The sequence below is a fragment of the Amia ocellicauda genome, chromosome 19 (genome assembly GCF_036373705.1).
Source record: "Amia ocellicauda isolate fAmiCal2 chromosome 19, fAmiCal2.hap1, whole genome shotgun sequence".
NCBI lineage: Eukaryota > Metazoa > Chordata > Actinopteri > Amiiformes > Amiidae > Amia > Amia ocellicauda.
This window is the reverse complement of record NC_089868.1, coordinates 23606317-23621650: the sequence shown is the minus strand read 5'-3', so window position 1 is coordinate 23621650 and position 15334 is coordinate 23606317. Positions and strand designations below refer to the sequence as shown.

The following is a 15334-nucleotide window of genomic DNA, read 5'->3' as shown; positions in this document are numbered from 1 at the left end:
GGGTTTTGAAGTGTCTGGAAGTTCACAAGCCACACATGTTGCACAACGCACTCTGTTAAAACATTGAGAGACGCGCGCTATAAACGATAACGGCACAAAAGGAATTGTGGAAATACTGCGAGCGGCCCAAAACCAACACATTTCAAACACCAGATCCCTTGAGCAAACACTGCTGAAAGGGCAACAAAAGGTAAAGCAGTTCAAGATGTGTCTGGAGTGGCCCCCGGGTATTGCCGTGTCTCCGAGGGAGAGCTGGTTAGCAGTCATTAGTTGGTCTCCGTCCAGAGCCGAAGCACAGAAATGGGCCACCTAGGAAGAAATGGGAAGAGAGTTTACAATTACCAATAAGCTTGTTTTCAAATTCAACGAGCAGATGACATCCACATACTGCGGATAACCAGTCTGTGTTTTTCCCTTGTTCCGCGCAGGCCTGTGTACGTGTCGGCGGTGCGGCCGCAGTCCAAACACATCGTGGTGATCGTGGACCATGGCGCGTCCATCACGGACACGCAGCTGCAGATCGCCAAGGACGCCGCCCTGGTCATCCTGAACTCCGTCGACGAGCACGACAAGGTGAGACTCCCGAGCTCGGACAGGAGAGACGGCGAGAGCGAGACTCGATGGATTCAGACTTGACAGAACTGATGCGAGCGCTCTGTTCTCTGAGAATTTGTCAGACGTAGCCTTTCATATCTGCGCGATGTCCTCCGTCCCGTGCAGATCTCCGTCCTGACCGCGGCGGACACTGTGCGCTCCTGCTCACTGGACCAGTGCTACAAGACCTTCCTGTCCCCTGCCACCAGTGAGACCAAGAGGAAGATGTCCTCCTTCATAAACAACATCAAGGCCTCGGACAGCCCTACCCAGCATGCCCTGGGCTTCCAGAAGGCTTTCCAGCTCATCAGGAACACGAGCAACGTGACAAGGCAGCAGACCAGTAAGCACCACATTATTTGTTCCTCTGTCTCTTCTTGCTATTCCAAGCAGACATCTCTCCCTGCTTCTTAGGGTCGATTGCACTCTTGTGTTTGGTGACCAGGTTTCAGAGCCCTGGTAGTCTGCGTTGATCAGATACTTTTCTCTTCAAGCAGATGGGTAGATTTCCTGTCAACAGCATGCCTAATGTGCTCCTTCCCACTTCTGCTATTTATATATTTAAGACTGAAGCATTTCACCACAACAAACATCTGAATTCGCATTTTTAAATGATTCCCTTCAGTTATCGTGCACAGCGTGACGTGGGGAGAATGTCAGAGATGCTGTTAAAGTGGAACCAAATTTATTTGAATGTAAAGGTCGAGATCAGAGCGGATTACAGCAGGGAATTCAGCCGGGCCCTGTAGCATTAGTCACGAGGCCTGGGTCTTTGAGCTGAAGTGCTGTCGTCCCTCTCCACAGACACGGACATGGTGGTGATCTACCTCTCGTCCGGAATCACGTCCCGAGACGCCTCCGAGGACGAGAAGCGGGCCACGCTGAGCGTCGTGAAGGAGGAGAACAGCCATCTCAACAACTCGGTCATGATCCTCACCTACGCCCTCATGAACGGTGAGGGATTCGGCGGCTGTCAGTCAATATTAGCTGAACAAAGGCCCGATCCAATTAGAAGCATCGCCAGCAGCTACAGTTAAATCGTGATGCGAGTGAAGGCCAGTTAATGATGCAAAGCACGATGTGGTCGGGTGTTAGTAGTGATAGATTCACAGTCAAGGATAGAAAATCGGTGACACTTTTCTAGTAATGAGATGATTATGGGAAATTATGTTCTTAATTTCAGCAATCGTTAACAAGGAGAGTGTAGTAACATGAAAAACGATGATAAAAAGGTTTACACTGAGTTTAGGGATTGGAAGTTGAGAAGTCTTTGATCTGCATCTAATTTTTTTTGTCTCTGCTTTTATTGTTGGTTCCCATAAAGCTGAATCTGGTTAAATCTCTGGCCTGGTTTGAGCACGACGCGTGTTCATCCTCTATTCCCAATATGAAATTAAAATGAGGAACGCTGGAAGTTGAGGGGAAAAAAGCACATCAAAGCGATTTTCTCCTTTATGAGAGGATGCGATTGTCTTGTATGCGAGTGTCGCTCATGAAAAAGCCGAGGCTTAATTAATTTCAATGCATTTTCATCCCGTTTCAAGTGTTTGTGCCGCTCGGGCCATTGTGAGCGGCTGAAAGATGAATAACCGAAGAATAGGGCCTGAAAATGTCACGCGGCCGGCGCACATGTAAATATTATTAGTTGACACTCTTTAGGATTTCTGAAACCAGATATTGGGGAGGATTTCACCCAGTTCGACGTCCGCTTCTATGAGAGGTTTAAGCTCTCCTTTCAAACGAACCCTAATTTCCATCTTGGTGCGATCGCGTCCGCAGAGGGCATAACCGGCCTCAAGGAGCTGGCCTTCCTGCGGGACCTGGCGGAGCAGAACTCGGTCAAGTATGGAGTCCCCGAGCGCACTGCCCTCCCCGTCGTCAAAGGCAGCATGATGGTGCTGAACCAGCTGAGCAACCTGGAGACCACGGTGGGCCGCTTCTACATCAACCTGCCCAACCGCATGATCGACGTGGCCGTGTTCAGCCTGCCCTACGCCGACCAGATGGGCGACGGTCAGTGTCTTTATTCAATTAATTCATTAAAATGTCTTGTTACACTGAAGGGGTCCATTTGCAGCTTGGATCTGCTCCATATATACTTGTGTGTGTGTATATAGTACTGTGCAAAAGGTTTAGGCAGGTGTGAAAAAATGCAAAAATAGACGTTAATAGATTATATTTATCAATTAACTAAATGCAAAGTAAGTGAACAGAAGATAAATCTACATCAAATCCATATTTGGTGTGACCACCCTTTGCCTTCAAAACAGCATCAGTTCTTCTAGGTACACTTGCACACAGTTTTTGAAGGAACTCGGCAGGTAGGTTGGCCCAAACATCTTGGAGAACTAACCACAGTTCTTCTGTGGATTTAGGCAGCCTCAGCTGCTTCTCTCTCTCCATGTAATCCCAGACAGACTCGATGATGTTGAGATCAGGGCTCTGTGGGGGCCAAACCATCACTTCCAACACTCCTTGTTCTTCTTTACGCTGAAGATAATTCTTAATGAATTGCGCTGTATGTTTGGGGTCGTTGTCATGCTGCAGAATACATTTGGGGCCAATCAGATGCCTCCCTGATGGTATTGCATGATGGATAAGTATCTGCCTGTACTTCTCAGCATTGAGGAGACCATTAATTCTGACCAAATCCCCAACTCCATTTGCAGAAATGCTGCCCCAAACTCGCAAGGAACCTCCACCATGCTTCACTGTTGCCTGCAGACACTGAATGCTAGTTTTTCCCCAACATTGGAAGCTGAATGGAAAATAAGTAACTAAGCTTGTTTGTGTTTGTTTTCCCTCCGTGCTCCTACAGGTTTCATTATGACCGTGAGCCGACCGTGCTACTTTGGCAACCTCCTGCTGGGGATCGTGGGCGTTGACGTAAACTTGGCCTACATCCTGGAAGACGTAACCTACTACCAAGACTCCCTGGCATCTTACACCTTTCTCATAGACAACAAAGGTGGGCATCTGAGTAGACCCAAGTCGTGGTATTAGGGGCTGTAATTGGAGACTTGGGGGGTGCATTAAGGAGGTGTGATCTGAGAGGCTTGTCTAGACTGACTGACTAGGGGGTGAACAACTTGAAAGACGGGACGGGAAGTAGGAGAATCGGTTCCCCGGTGCGCTTATTTTTTCCCCGCAATAAAATATCTGTTGGGTAGAAGTTGGATCGCAGAGCAGAGCAGCGGAGCCTGTTGTTACGAAGTCATTGGCTGAATAACAACCTCCTCTTCCTAAAATAATCATCATAATAAAAATGTGTACGTAAGACTATATATATGAAGTAAGACTAACAAATGCCCATCTGCTCTCGGCCACTGCCAGTCTGAGGAAGTTTGCGTTTAAGTGAATTGCCTCAGTGTTTGGACCCACCCTGACCGCTCCGTGCTGTTTTCTTTTCCAGGCTACACTCTCATGCACCCTTCGCTCACCAGACCCTATCTGATGACCGAGCCCCCTCTTCACACGGACATCATCCACTACGAGAACATCCCCGGCTTCGAGCTGGTGCGGCAGAATATTCTCAGGTAGGCGCTGCCGAACGGGACATCCCCAAAAAGCAGCGTATAGCCGCTTCAAGCCCCTGAAGGCGATACGTCTATGGATGTAGTTTGCGTTCCTCGTTGCTTCTGGATTTTCGAGTACCGGCACCTCCACCAACTCGACAAACCGACAGAATGGGACAAGGAAGCAAATGAAACAATTTATCGCTTCCTCGTGTTTAATAAACAAAACAAAAAACAAGATCTCTCCCTGTCAGCTGATCTGTATTGCTTCATAGCTGTGTCTGCCTGTGACGATGTAGGTTTCAGAATAGATGGGCACAAACGCCCTTGTTTTTTATATAAAGGAATCCTAGTTGGCTTGTGGTGTGAAGATGATTTATTTGTTTATTTGGCTTTCCTTTCCCAGCCTCCCCCTGGGCAGTCAGATCATCGCAGTGCCTATTAATTCGTCCCTGTCGTGGCATATGAACCGCCTCCGGGACCCCAGCAGGGACGTCTACAATGTGAGCTACGCCTGGAAGTTGGTACGTTCCCCCGTCGCTTTCTAAAACCACACCACAAGACACTGGAAAATTGGGAGCCTTCAGAATACCATGCCTTGGATGGTTTTATTTATTTCTGTTTGTTTTCATTTTCCCCAACAATGCTGGAGTGTTTTCCACGGGCATGAGATTTAATTTACGTTCACTCGCGTCAGCAACGCACAGACGTCTGGTTCAGCACCCATGAATGGCCCTCACAGACAGACAACAAACAGAAAAGTTTCCAAGTTGTCATCTAAATTTCCTGTTATTCCTTTTTATTTTTATCCCTTAATTAGCACGGCAAATTCTTCAGAAACCAGAATAGGAGGTTTTGTTTTTTTTTCTCAGGGGGGGGGGGTAATTCAAAGAGAGCTTAGTGTTTCTTAATAAGTGGAATGTGCCAATTTAAAGCCGCAGTCCTGAGTTTTCATTCGGATGCATCTCAAACGACTTTCCTTGTCTTGTGTGTAGAGCCTCTGAGCTTTTCAGGGACTTGCTGTATTACGGACTTGCTGTATTGCGGGTTTGCTTCTAAAATTTAGCTGGTTAACCACACTATATAATTACCTTTTTTTGTGTTCCTTTCAACTTTCCAGATTGTGAACATGATCTGATTTGAGAGGTTTAATGTAGTTGTTTGTGAAGCTGTATAACAAGAGTGCCTAGATCTTCAGAGACGTACAGCCACTACTCTTAGTCAGAAAGATGTGGTTGTAGGTTGTATATTTGTCATCTGCAGTCAGTGACTCAGTTTTAGGATGCAGGAGATTGCACTAGAAGTCCTGCGATGAGAGAGCAAGTAGATTTCTAGTCTGGGACATGCAAAAAGCTGACGCTGTCTCTCTGCATTTCCCCAGGTCCAGGACACCACCTTCATCCTGTGCATTGTGTACGTCCAGCCGGAGATACCCGTGAAGCAGCTCAAGAACCTCAACACAGTGCCCAGCAGCAAACTGCTCTACCACCGGCTGGACCTCCTGGGGCAGCCCAGCTCCTGCCTTCATTTCAAGCAGCTGGCGACCGTGGGTAAGAGCTGGACCGGGCAGCAGGAGTGGGTCAAGCATCAAGCAAAGTTTATTAAAGAGTGTTACAGGTGGTACAACGTGTTTTAATGTGAGATCCTCAGATTTATAGTGAAAAAGCACCAACGGCCCTAAAGTTTGGGTCATTCTAAGGGTTTTCCTCATGCGATATTGTGAGACGGGCCATGTTTTATCCTCTTGACGCCTTTCCCCGCTTTCCATCCCGTGACAGAGAGCCCCACGGTGATGCTGTCGGCCGGGAGCTTCTCGTCACCCTACGAGCACCTGAGCCAGCCGGAGACCAAGCGCATGGTGGAGCACTACACCGCCTACCTGAGCGACAACACCCGGCTCATCGCCAACCCCGGCCTGAAGGTACGGCCACTGAGGCGGGAGGTGGCTAAGGAACTGTGGGTGGGGGGGGGGTTGTATTTTGTCAATATTTTGGTGCACAGACCAGTGGACTGTTGGGTAGATTTGAGCTTGTATTGTGCTTAACACAGTCTTCTCACTGTGAATTTGTAAACGCTGCCCACATCAGATCCATTTGACTTTCTCTCTGGCGAACTCTGGCAAACAGCGGTTTTGTTACTATCGAGTGTTAATGCGGCACAGCTGAGCTTTCGATGGTGGAAATAATAATCCACATTGAGAAATTACACTTTCCCTTTTGGCCAAAATGTACGGTGCCGCCTTTAAAGTATGAAGTGCACTCAGGACTCGTTTGTGTTGTGGGACTCGGCCGCTCGGAAGCAGTTTGGCAGCTTAAGGCATTCTTAGCCGTGCCGGGGAGAAAGCCGGGCTGCGGCTTAAGCATCTTCTCATGCACATCTTAAAGGAACCCTGCTATGTGCTCTCATTGTCTTCCAGTCCTCTGTCAGGAACGAAGTAATGGCGACCAGTCACGTCACCGATGAATGGATGACACAGATGGAAATGAGCAGCCTGAACTGTTACATTGTGCGTCGTTACATAGCAACGCCCAATGGGGTGCTGAGGATTTATCCCGGCTCTCTCATGGATAAAGCATTTGATCCCACCAGAAGACAATGGTACGTTTTGAGGGGACACTCTGAGATCATTCCAGACTCCCAGAGGACTGCCGTTGAGACTCCCAGGCAGCTCTTTATTACAGTGGGGGCTTATTTGGGAGGTAATAATGTTACAAGTGTGTGTGTGTGTACATGGTTTTAATGACCACTTTTTTTTTTTAATCAATAGAGAATGATTGTTTTTTTTTCTGCCGACTATAATGTTTGAAAAGTATAAACCTAATAATTATTATTTAAAACAATGACCAGGTCGAATATGGACATGTATTTACTTCTCTTACCCAGTTTCTCAGAGCAGTGGTCTCCATCCCTGGTCCCGCAGAGCCCCAATCCAGCAGGTTTTGACCATCTAATCACCGATTTATAAACACCTGGAAGTATTTAATTCTGATAAATTAAGCAGGTGGTTTGGTCATTTATTGGAGCCATCATCTGCATACCGTTAGCCTCTCCAGTCAAGAATTCCCTTGGTCAAGTGGCTTAATTGATTAATGACTCCCATGTGTTCCCAGTGTTTAGAAACTAGTGATTTAAGGTGACCTGTAAGATGAGGTGGATTGGGGCTCTCCAGGACCAGGGTTGGAGACCCTTAAAGGGTTTGGTTTCTTGTTAAAGGGAAGGTCCCTCTAATTCTGAAATCAGTTTTAAGCGTCTATATGTGTTGCTATGGTGTATAAGTGAGAGACACGCCACTCTCCCAGATCGAGTCCATCCTATAAGCAACTTTTAAGATGGATTTGTCTTCCGCATGGCAACTAGATCTTCCTTCTACACAATAACAACACCTAAAGAGGCAATAAACCCTGATTTTCGAACTGGAGGGATGTTTCCTTTCATGGGAACTGGCAAGTGTAAGTGTTTTTGCTCTGTAGTTCATTGACTACCTTTTATTATCGTCTCCTCAGGTACCTCCACGCTGTGGCCAATCCCGGCCTCATAACTTTCACGGGCCCCTACCTGGATGTAGGCGGCGCCGGGTACGTGGTCACGATCAGCCACACCATCCACGCCTCCAGGTACAGTTTGTCACTTATGATCATGTTACAACCCTCCTCTCAGTTCAAGGTGTCGAGGATCCAGAAGATCAGGTCCCCAGACAGATACGGGGCCTCAGTTTCCGTGTTTAACGCTCAAGAGAATATTTTAATTATAGTTTATAGTGCACACAGGCTACAGCGAGCTTGAAAAGCAGTTTCAGGTTTCGGATATTTGTGTCTGTATTGAAACTGCCAGTGTCCCGTAAACAGTGTTTTGATAAGGTGTTTTGGCAGCCTTTTGTGTTCTGTCGCATCGTTTTAGCCCTCGAAGGGACTTTACCAAACAATGGCACCTTTGGTGGTTTGCCATGAGATGTGGAGCATGGCAGCCCGGCACAGCGTGTCTCCTGACTTTTGATAAGATTGCCTTTTATACGCTTGGGTCATGTGAACGGGCAACATGTTTGCGTTTGTCAAGCTTCACGATCATGCATCTCCGTTTTTTCGCCTGTGTTTGTTTTCCCCCACACACAACTTTGTACACATCATTTTGTTTGACTGGTAATGTAGTTTTTACAAGGAATGATAGTTCTTCAGTGTCCTTTAAATTAATTGCACTTAAAGGTCATGCACGTGCTTTATCAGACCACCATGAACCCCACACTGTCACGATACTGACGATGGCCATTGTGTTGTTGTTGTTGAGCAAGGGACCTGTCTGCAGTTTGTGTATTTGAGTGCGCTGTAGTCCTGACCCCGGTCCCTTGACTGCTTCCCCTCCCAGCTCCCAGATGGCCCCGGGCTACGCCGTGGCGGTGATGGGCATCGACTTCACCCTCCGGTACTTCTACAAGGTTCTGCTGGACTTGCTGCCCATCTGCAACCAGGACAAGGGCAACAAAATTAGGTAAATCCCAGAACAATGCAGACTGTTGGCTTTAAAAGCGCGGGGGGGAGGAGAGGGCCCTGGTTGCTACGCCTGAACGGGTCACTGAGGGATGCCCCACTGAGGCTATTTAAGACTCCTAAATGTAACTAATCTGATTTGCTAATTTTGAACGGCGAATTAAAAACCCTCCCATGTCCTTAAAACCTTTTCAACGAAGAACCTGAGGAATGACACCGCCGGCTCCCCCCGCCGCCCCTCGGCCCGGCTAGAAAGAAAAAAGGGAATAATGGATAAGCTGATTATAATTGCATTCCAGTGGCATCCTGCGCGGAGGTTTTTCCCGAGGTGCCACGGGGGGAGTTTAAATGGAGGCCGTCATATACACTGCGGCCGTATTGGAGGGGATTTCGGGGGAGAGCTGATAACAGCCCCGGTGAATGCATTTTCATGGGAGATATGGCATGGTTGGATTACTGCCTAACCGAGCAGGGCAGGACATTAAAGTCTTTGTGGGGGAGAGTGAAAAAGTGGTCTCTGAGGCTTTTGATACTTTAAATGGGATGCTTTTTTGGAGCATGTCTAGACACTTAATCCACCGTCCAAACAGAAGGCAAACATGACGTGCCTTAAAACAGGGTGATAACTGTATTTGCACGGGCAGATGTCTCGTCTGACATGTTTATACTGTCTGATGTCAGTCTTTATAGTCATCTGAGTGAGGGGTTGTGTGTTTTTGTGCCACAAGACTTTGAGAGGAACATTTAAAAAGCGTCAGAGTAAAAGTAGCTCTAAAGGGGGTCTCCTCTTCCAGGTGCTTCATTATGGAGGACCGGGGCTACCTGGTGGCTCATCCCACCCTCATCGACCCCAAAGGTCACGCTCCTGCCGAACAGCAGCACATCACACACAAGGTAAAAGTCTCTCAGCACGGTGCCATACGGACGCATAAATGATTCTTGGTGTGTGAGGCGGACTCTGACCGTGTGTCCAATTCCTCAACGTTTTGCAGGAGCCTCTGGTCGCCAACGACATCCTCAACCATCCCAACTTCGTGAAGAAGAACCTGTGCAACAGCTTCAGCGACCGCACGGTGCAGCGCTTCTACAAGTTCAACACCAGCATAATCGTAAGTGGTGCATGGGAGATCGAGGGGGGGTGGCCATCCAGAGTGTGTCGTGCCGAGTTGTGAAAGTCAAACCCGGAAAGACGGGCAGCTTTGAATGTGATCTTTTGGGCACCAGCGAGTGCGTTTTATTTTTTCCAAGTGTAATAGCACCACCTAGTGGGCAGAATGGGACAATTGTTGTGTTTGAGGGACAGTATTGCGAGTTGCAGTTGATAAACATTGCGCCTAACTAATTGAAGCATGTTCATAGAGCTGGCAAATTAGATAATTAAGGTTTTTAAGTCTTGTGTTGTAACAAACTTTTTTTGTACTCATATTTTAGAGATTATTTTAGGCCTCTAATATCTCCTCGGATACATGGGTTCAAAGTATATAACAAGCAGAGGTGACAGTAAAACAGGAAGTGTGAGGGCCTCATTCAGATGGCTTCTGTTCCCCACAGGGCGATCTGACCAACCTGGTCCACGGCAGCCACTGCTCCAAGTACCGTCTCACCCGGATCCCGGGGACCAATGCGTTTGCGGGCATCGTGAACGAGACGTGCGACTCCCTGGCCTTCTGCGCCTGCAGCACCGTGGACCGGCTCTGTCTCAACTGCCACAGGTCTGCAGATCCCATTCAATTCACCGGCAACAGCTCTGGTGGACGTTCCTGCAGTCAGCAGCCAATCGCATGCTCCCTCAAAACCCGAGACATCGGTGGCATTGTGTTTTATCTGCACGTTTTAGAGTTGTCCCCTGCATAATGGGCACCTGTGTAATGAACATGCCTTTTTATCCTGGCAAATGCTCGCTAACAGGGGTGTAAACACATTTGTGCACAACATTTTAGAGAGAACCTTTTTGTGCATATGGAAAATTTCTGGGATCTTTCATTTCAGCTCATGAAACAGTGGAACAACACTTTACTTGTTGCATGTATAAGAACATAAGAAGAACATAAAGTGTCCAATCGAGAGGAGGCCATTCGCCCCATCGTGCTCATTTGGTGTCCATTAATAACTAAGTGATCAAGGATTCTGTCCAGTCTGTTTCTGAATGTTCCCAAATTGTCTCTTCAGCCACATCGCTGGGGAGTTTGTTCAGATTGTGACGCCTCTCTGTGTGAAGAAGTGTCTCCTGTTTTCTGTCTTGAATGCCTTGAAGCCCAATTTCCATTTGTGTCCCCGGGTGCGTGTGTCCCTGCTGATCTGGAAAAGCTCCTCTGGTTTGATGTGCTCGATGCCTTTCATGATTTTGAAGACTTGAATCAAGTCCCCACGTAGTCTCCTCTGTTCCAGGGTGAAAAGGTTCAGTTCCTCAGTCTCTCAGTAGGACATTCCCTTCAGACCTGGAATAAGTCTGGTTGCTCTCCTCTGAACTGCCTCTAGAGCAGCGATATCTTTCTTGAAGTGTGGAGCCCAGAACTGTCCACAGTATCCAGATGAGCTCTAACTAGTGCATTGTACAGTCTGAACATTACTACCTTTGTTCCCAATTCTACACTTTTGACAATACACCCTAGCATTGCGTTTGCCTTTTTTATTGCTTTCCCACATTTGGATGCAGAAAGTGAGGAGTCCACGTAGACTCCTAGGTCTTTCTCATGCATATATTTGTGTTCAGTATATTGTACACACACCCTAATCTTCATGGGTACTGCGTTCCTTACAGGATGGAGCAGAACGAGTGTGAATGCCCCTGCGAGTGCCCCCTGGAGGTCAATGAGTGCACCGGCAACCTAACAAACGCAGAGAACCGGTAAGAACCTCAGTAATCCTGTTATTCTGAAACTGTCTTGCCAACAAAAAAAAGCTCACGGCAGTTTTGTTTGAGCGTCTCTTCTGTGAGTAAGTTCCTCTCATGAGTCATGGCCTCATCTTCTCAGTCTCTCCCTGCTGACGGCGCCGAGCGTCTTATTTTGATTTTAAAGAACGCCGAACATCTCGTCTCTGGTATTTAGTTCAGGATGTATCGAATTGATCGCTGTGTGTCCGTCTGTCGCAGGAATCCCAGCTGCGAGGTCCACCAGGAGCCGCTGTCCCTGACCGTCATCGACCCCAATCTCCAGGACACCCTGCAGCAGTGCATCAACACCAGATGCAGCCAGAGATACACCAGCAGGTTGTTATTCTTTGTGACTCCCATCGTATTTTCACACTAGAGAAACTAAGCATGATCGTTGGGGACCGTGGAGTCTGTGATTGTGATCTGTTAAACTAAACAGTGATCTCCGACCTTTCCTCTGAAGTGAAACATACCGGCTGCCCTACAATTCTCAAGCTGTTGGTTATAAAGGGGTGCAAATGGTTTTTGAACTCTGACGGGAGGCTTGGTATGCAAATGAGCTTTTTATAATTGTCCGAATGAGTCCAGACAACACTAACGGCGCTCTCTTGTCGCAGCGATTGCTTCGGGGTGCTGGACTGCGAGTGGTGCACGGTGGACAGCGACGGGAAGACGCATCTGGACAAGCCCTACTGCGCCCTGCAGAAGGAGTGTTTCGGGGGGATTGTGGGGGCGAAGAGTCCATATGTCGATGGCATGGGCCACTTGGGTGAGTGAAGCCTACCTCATAACCGAAAATAAGTTGAAATGACAACATATTCAGTCATCGTTTCTTCTCCATGCTAATGTATATCTTGCCCTGTCTCCATTTTGTGCTGGAGAGCAGAAACCGTGAAGGAACGTGTTTCTTCTTGTTGACTTTGCTGTCGGTCCGTTTAAATTTAGTTTATTGTGTGATGAATGTAAATATTGTCTTTCTTCCGATTTCCCAGCGCCATAACAGTTGAGCTCATGGTTTCCATTGTTAGTGTTAGACAGCAGGCCAAGTCTGGGCCCAAACCAGCGGTTCACTCCCGCTCACCGCCCCGTGGGACTCGCTGTTCTTTCCGCCCGTTAGAGCCAACCGCTAATAACACGATGTGCTGATTTTGTAGAGGAGAAGAAACGGATCTTGCTGTTGAGTCGAGGCTTGTGTTCAGGAAAAGTGAGCAGAGGAAGAGTGTGTGTGTGGTTGGGGGGGGAGATCTCGGAGTGACGTGTGCTGCTCCTTCTACAGATGACGAAGTGGCCGCCCTCAACATGATCAAGAGCGCCCCGGTTGGACCCGTGGCCGGAGGCATCATGGGCTGCATCATGGTCCTGGTGCTGGCCGTGTACGCCTACCGCCACCAGATCCACCGGCGCAGCCACCAGCACATGTCCCCGCTGGCCGCACAAGGTGAGGACGATTGCACGCTGCACTTGGTTCGGTTGGCTCTGATCGGAAACTCACAAGGCCGAGTCGGTTTATCTTCACCGCTTCCAGCTCCTCGCCGTTAGCTTTCGTCATTTATTCTGGAATCACACTAATGAAGAAACATCTCTCCTCAGATTCTGTGGAGTTCGGGATGAGAAACAAAGGCTGATACTTTCACAAGAATCACAATAAATCCCCTCCCCTGCACTTCAACACACACGCACACACATGCACTGGCTAATGCATACAGAGTTAGTATGCATTAGAAACCTCTGTTGAGCCGTGGTGCTAATGATTGAATTAAGCATAGCCTGGTCAGCAGGCTGACCTTTGTAAATATGTTTTTAGCTTTGCAGTTAACGAGACGATACACAGATTATTAGCACCGAGTGAGGATATCAAACGCAGCCGTTTCTTTCAGTAATCAGCGCTGTACTTTTACCAGCGAGACCGTGGTCTCGCTGAACTCGTCCCCATGCTTACTGAACGGCTGTCCTCTCGCTCGCCTGAACAACTCGAGCACGAATTGAACACGTGAGGCCTTGATACCAAAAAAAAAAAAAAAAAAAAAAAAAAGGCTGATTTCACTATTTTATATAATGATTCCCAGTGCTTCGTAGATAGAAGCAATAGCATTTAACAATACATTTAAGATTTCTCCTAATGTGATTTAATTCACCCAAAAAAACAGATATGGGATCATTTTCAGACTCCGGTGGCACTGACATGCTGTACGACTCTAGACCAGGGGTGTCCGACTCCAGTCCGGGGGGGCCGCAGTGATCGCCAATTACTTAATGTCATTATTAACTCAGGTGGGCTTATCTAAAGCTTTTAGGTTTTAAGTTTATAAGCCGATACCTGACAATTTGTTGATGAGTCACAACACTGAACCCACAGGACATTTCAGAGTCTAGAGAGAAGTGTTCTAATCATCCAGTTAATTGCTTAATTAGACCAATTAAGGAGCCAAGCGCCGGGCTGGAATGAAACCCAGCAGACACTGCAGCCCTGACACCCCTGCACCAGAACATGCAACATGTCCGCAACTTAACACCAACTAAGCTTTTTCATCCGTAGATTTACACAAAGTAAGGACCTGGTGACTGTAACGCACTCTTCAGTCCTTGGCGCTATATTGTGTTGAGCTGTGCCGTTTTGTCCCGGTGTTTGCAGAGATGTCAGTGAGAATGTCGAACCTGGATAACGAGCGCGACGAGAGAGACGAGGACAGCCACGAGGACCGAGGCATCAGTGAGTAGAACAGACGGGAGATGCTCATCTTTTTAAACGTATATTAAAAAATAACTTTTCAAAGGTACGCAGAGCACTTTTCATCTTTTGTTCTGTTTGTACTCCTCCCGAGGCGGAGAGCCGTTATATTGATGGCGCAGCTTTAAAAGAGCCGCTAATAAGCAAAGTGTCACTGTCACGGGTTTTGAAGAAGGAAGACGTTATTTGCAGTGCACTTCGGGGATTAGTCAAATCTCCGGGCCTTCGACGACTTGAAAGTATAATTGAACTTAATTTGGGAAAGACAGAATGACTGTCTTTTGTGGTAAAAATAATTAGTGTTCGTCGGATCTTTCGCTGTTACTTATTATTGTAATGCTACGCCATTACATCTGTTAACTTTCTGTTCTCTCTCTCTCATCAATGTGCATAAAAACAAAAAACACTTAAGCCCAACCACTCAAAACCCATAATTGGTGCATTACCCCTAAAATACCTCGCATTACTGTTCTCGTGACTGAGCAGTGTGAGGAGGAGGATTAACTGAAATATTACCGAAGCTCAGCGAGAGTCTGGGTGTCTGAAACGCTTCTCGGGGTCCGTGACCTCGCCCGGCCCCGCTAACGCTGCAGTTTGTTGTCTCCCGTGCAGTCAGCAACACGCGGTTCATCGCGGCGGTCATCGAGAGGCACACGCACAGCCCCGAGCGGAGACGGCGTTACTGGGGGCGCTCCGGGACCGAGAGCGATCACGGTAAGGGTCCGAGTCCGTCCCGTGTGAATGTCCCATGTGGCAGCATTTATTCACTTGATTGTTTGATAACCGTAAGCCTTTTGATTTGGAAATGCAGGGACAGAGTCAAGGCTGTCCTAAAAATAAAGGAGAACAAATAGAAAGTCGAACCCTGTACTTCTGTAAGAGTTTTCGAGAGAATGCGCTTTTTTTTTTTTTTGGAAACTTTTAGTGTCAAAGATCAACTCCCACGAAGTATGTACTCACACCGCTAGAGGGATAATGCATCTTTTCTTGTTTGTTTTTATACATGAAGTGGACTCTCTGCTAAATGAGTCATTTTAACCAACAACAACAACAAAAAGAAACTAGGGAGGATAAATAGTCAGGGTGTCCCACATGAGTGAGATTGTATCATTAGATATGTGGCTGGCTCCCTGGTGTCATC

At 47.5% G+C, this 15334-nt stretch overlaps 1 protein-coding gene across 1 annotated transcript in view; it reads left to right on the top strand.

Annotated features, from left to right (window-relative positions):
• cachd1 (cache domain containing 1) overlaps positions 1-15334 on the top strand; it is a 49197-nt gene that overhangs the window by 29107 nt on the left and 4756 nt on the right. The window contains exons 6-26 of the mRNA XM_066692250.1: positions 429-573; positions 721-937; positions 1399-1548; positions 2374-2607; positions 3413-3562; positions 4007-4130; positions 4516-4633; positions 5491-5659; positions 5888-6030; positions 6526-6707; positions 7613-7723; positions 8469-8591; positions 9385-9484; positions 9583-9699; positions 10142-10302; positions 11352-11438; positions 11685-11801; positions 12083-12234; positions 12742-12903; positions 14098-14175; positions 14806-14907. Of these exons, the coding sequence (XP_066548347.1) occupies positions 429-573; positions 721-937; positions 1399-1548; positions 2374-2607; positions 3413-3562; positions 4007-4130; positions 4516-4633; positions 5491-5659; positions 5888-6030; positions 6526-6707; positions 7613-7723; positions 8469-8591; positions 9385-9484; positions 9583-9699; positions 10142-10302; positions 11352-11438; positions 11685-11801; positions 12083-12234; positions 12742-12903; positions 14098-14175; positions 14806-14907 (2942 nt within the window). The remainder of the gene's footprint in view (positions 1-428; positions 574-720; positions 938-1398; positions 1549-2373; positions 2608-3412; positions 3563-4006; positions 4131-4515; positions 4634-5490; positions 5660-5887; positions 6031-6525; positions 6708-7612; positions 7724-8468; positions 8592-9384; positions 9485-9582; positions 9700-10141; positions 10303-11351; positions 11439-11684; positions 11802-12082; positions 12235-12741; positions 12904-14097; positions 14176-14805; positions 14908-15334) is intronic.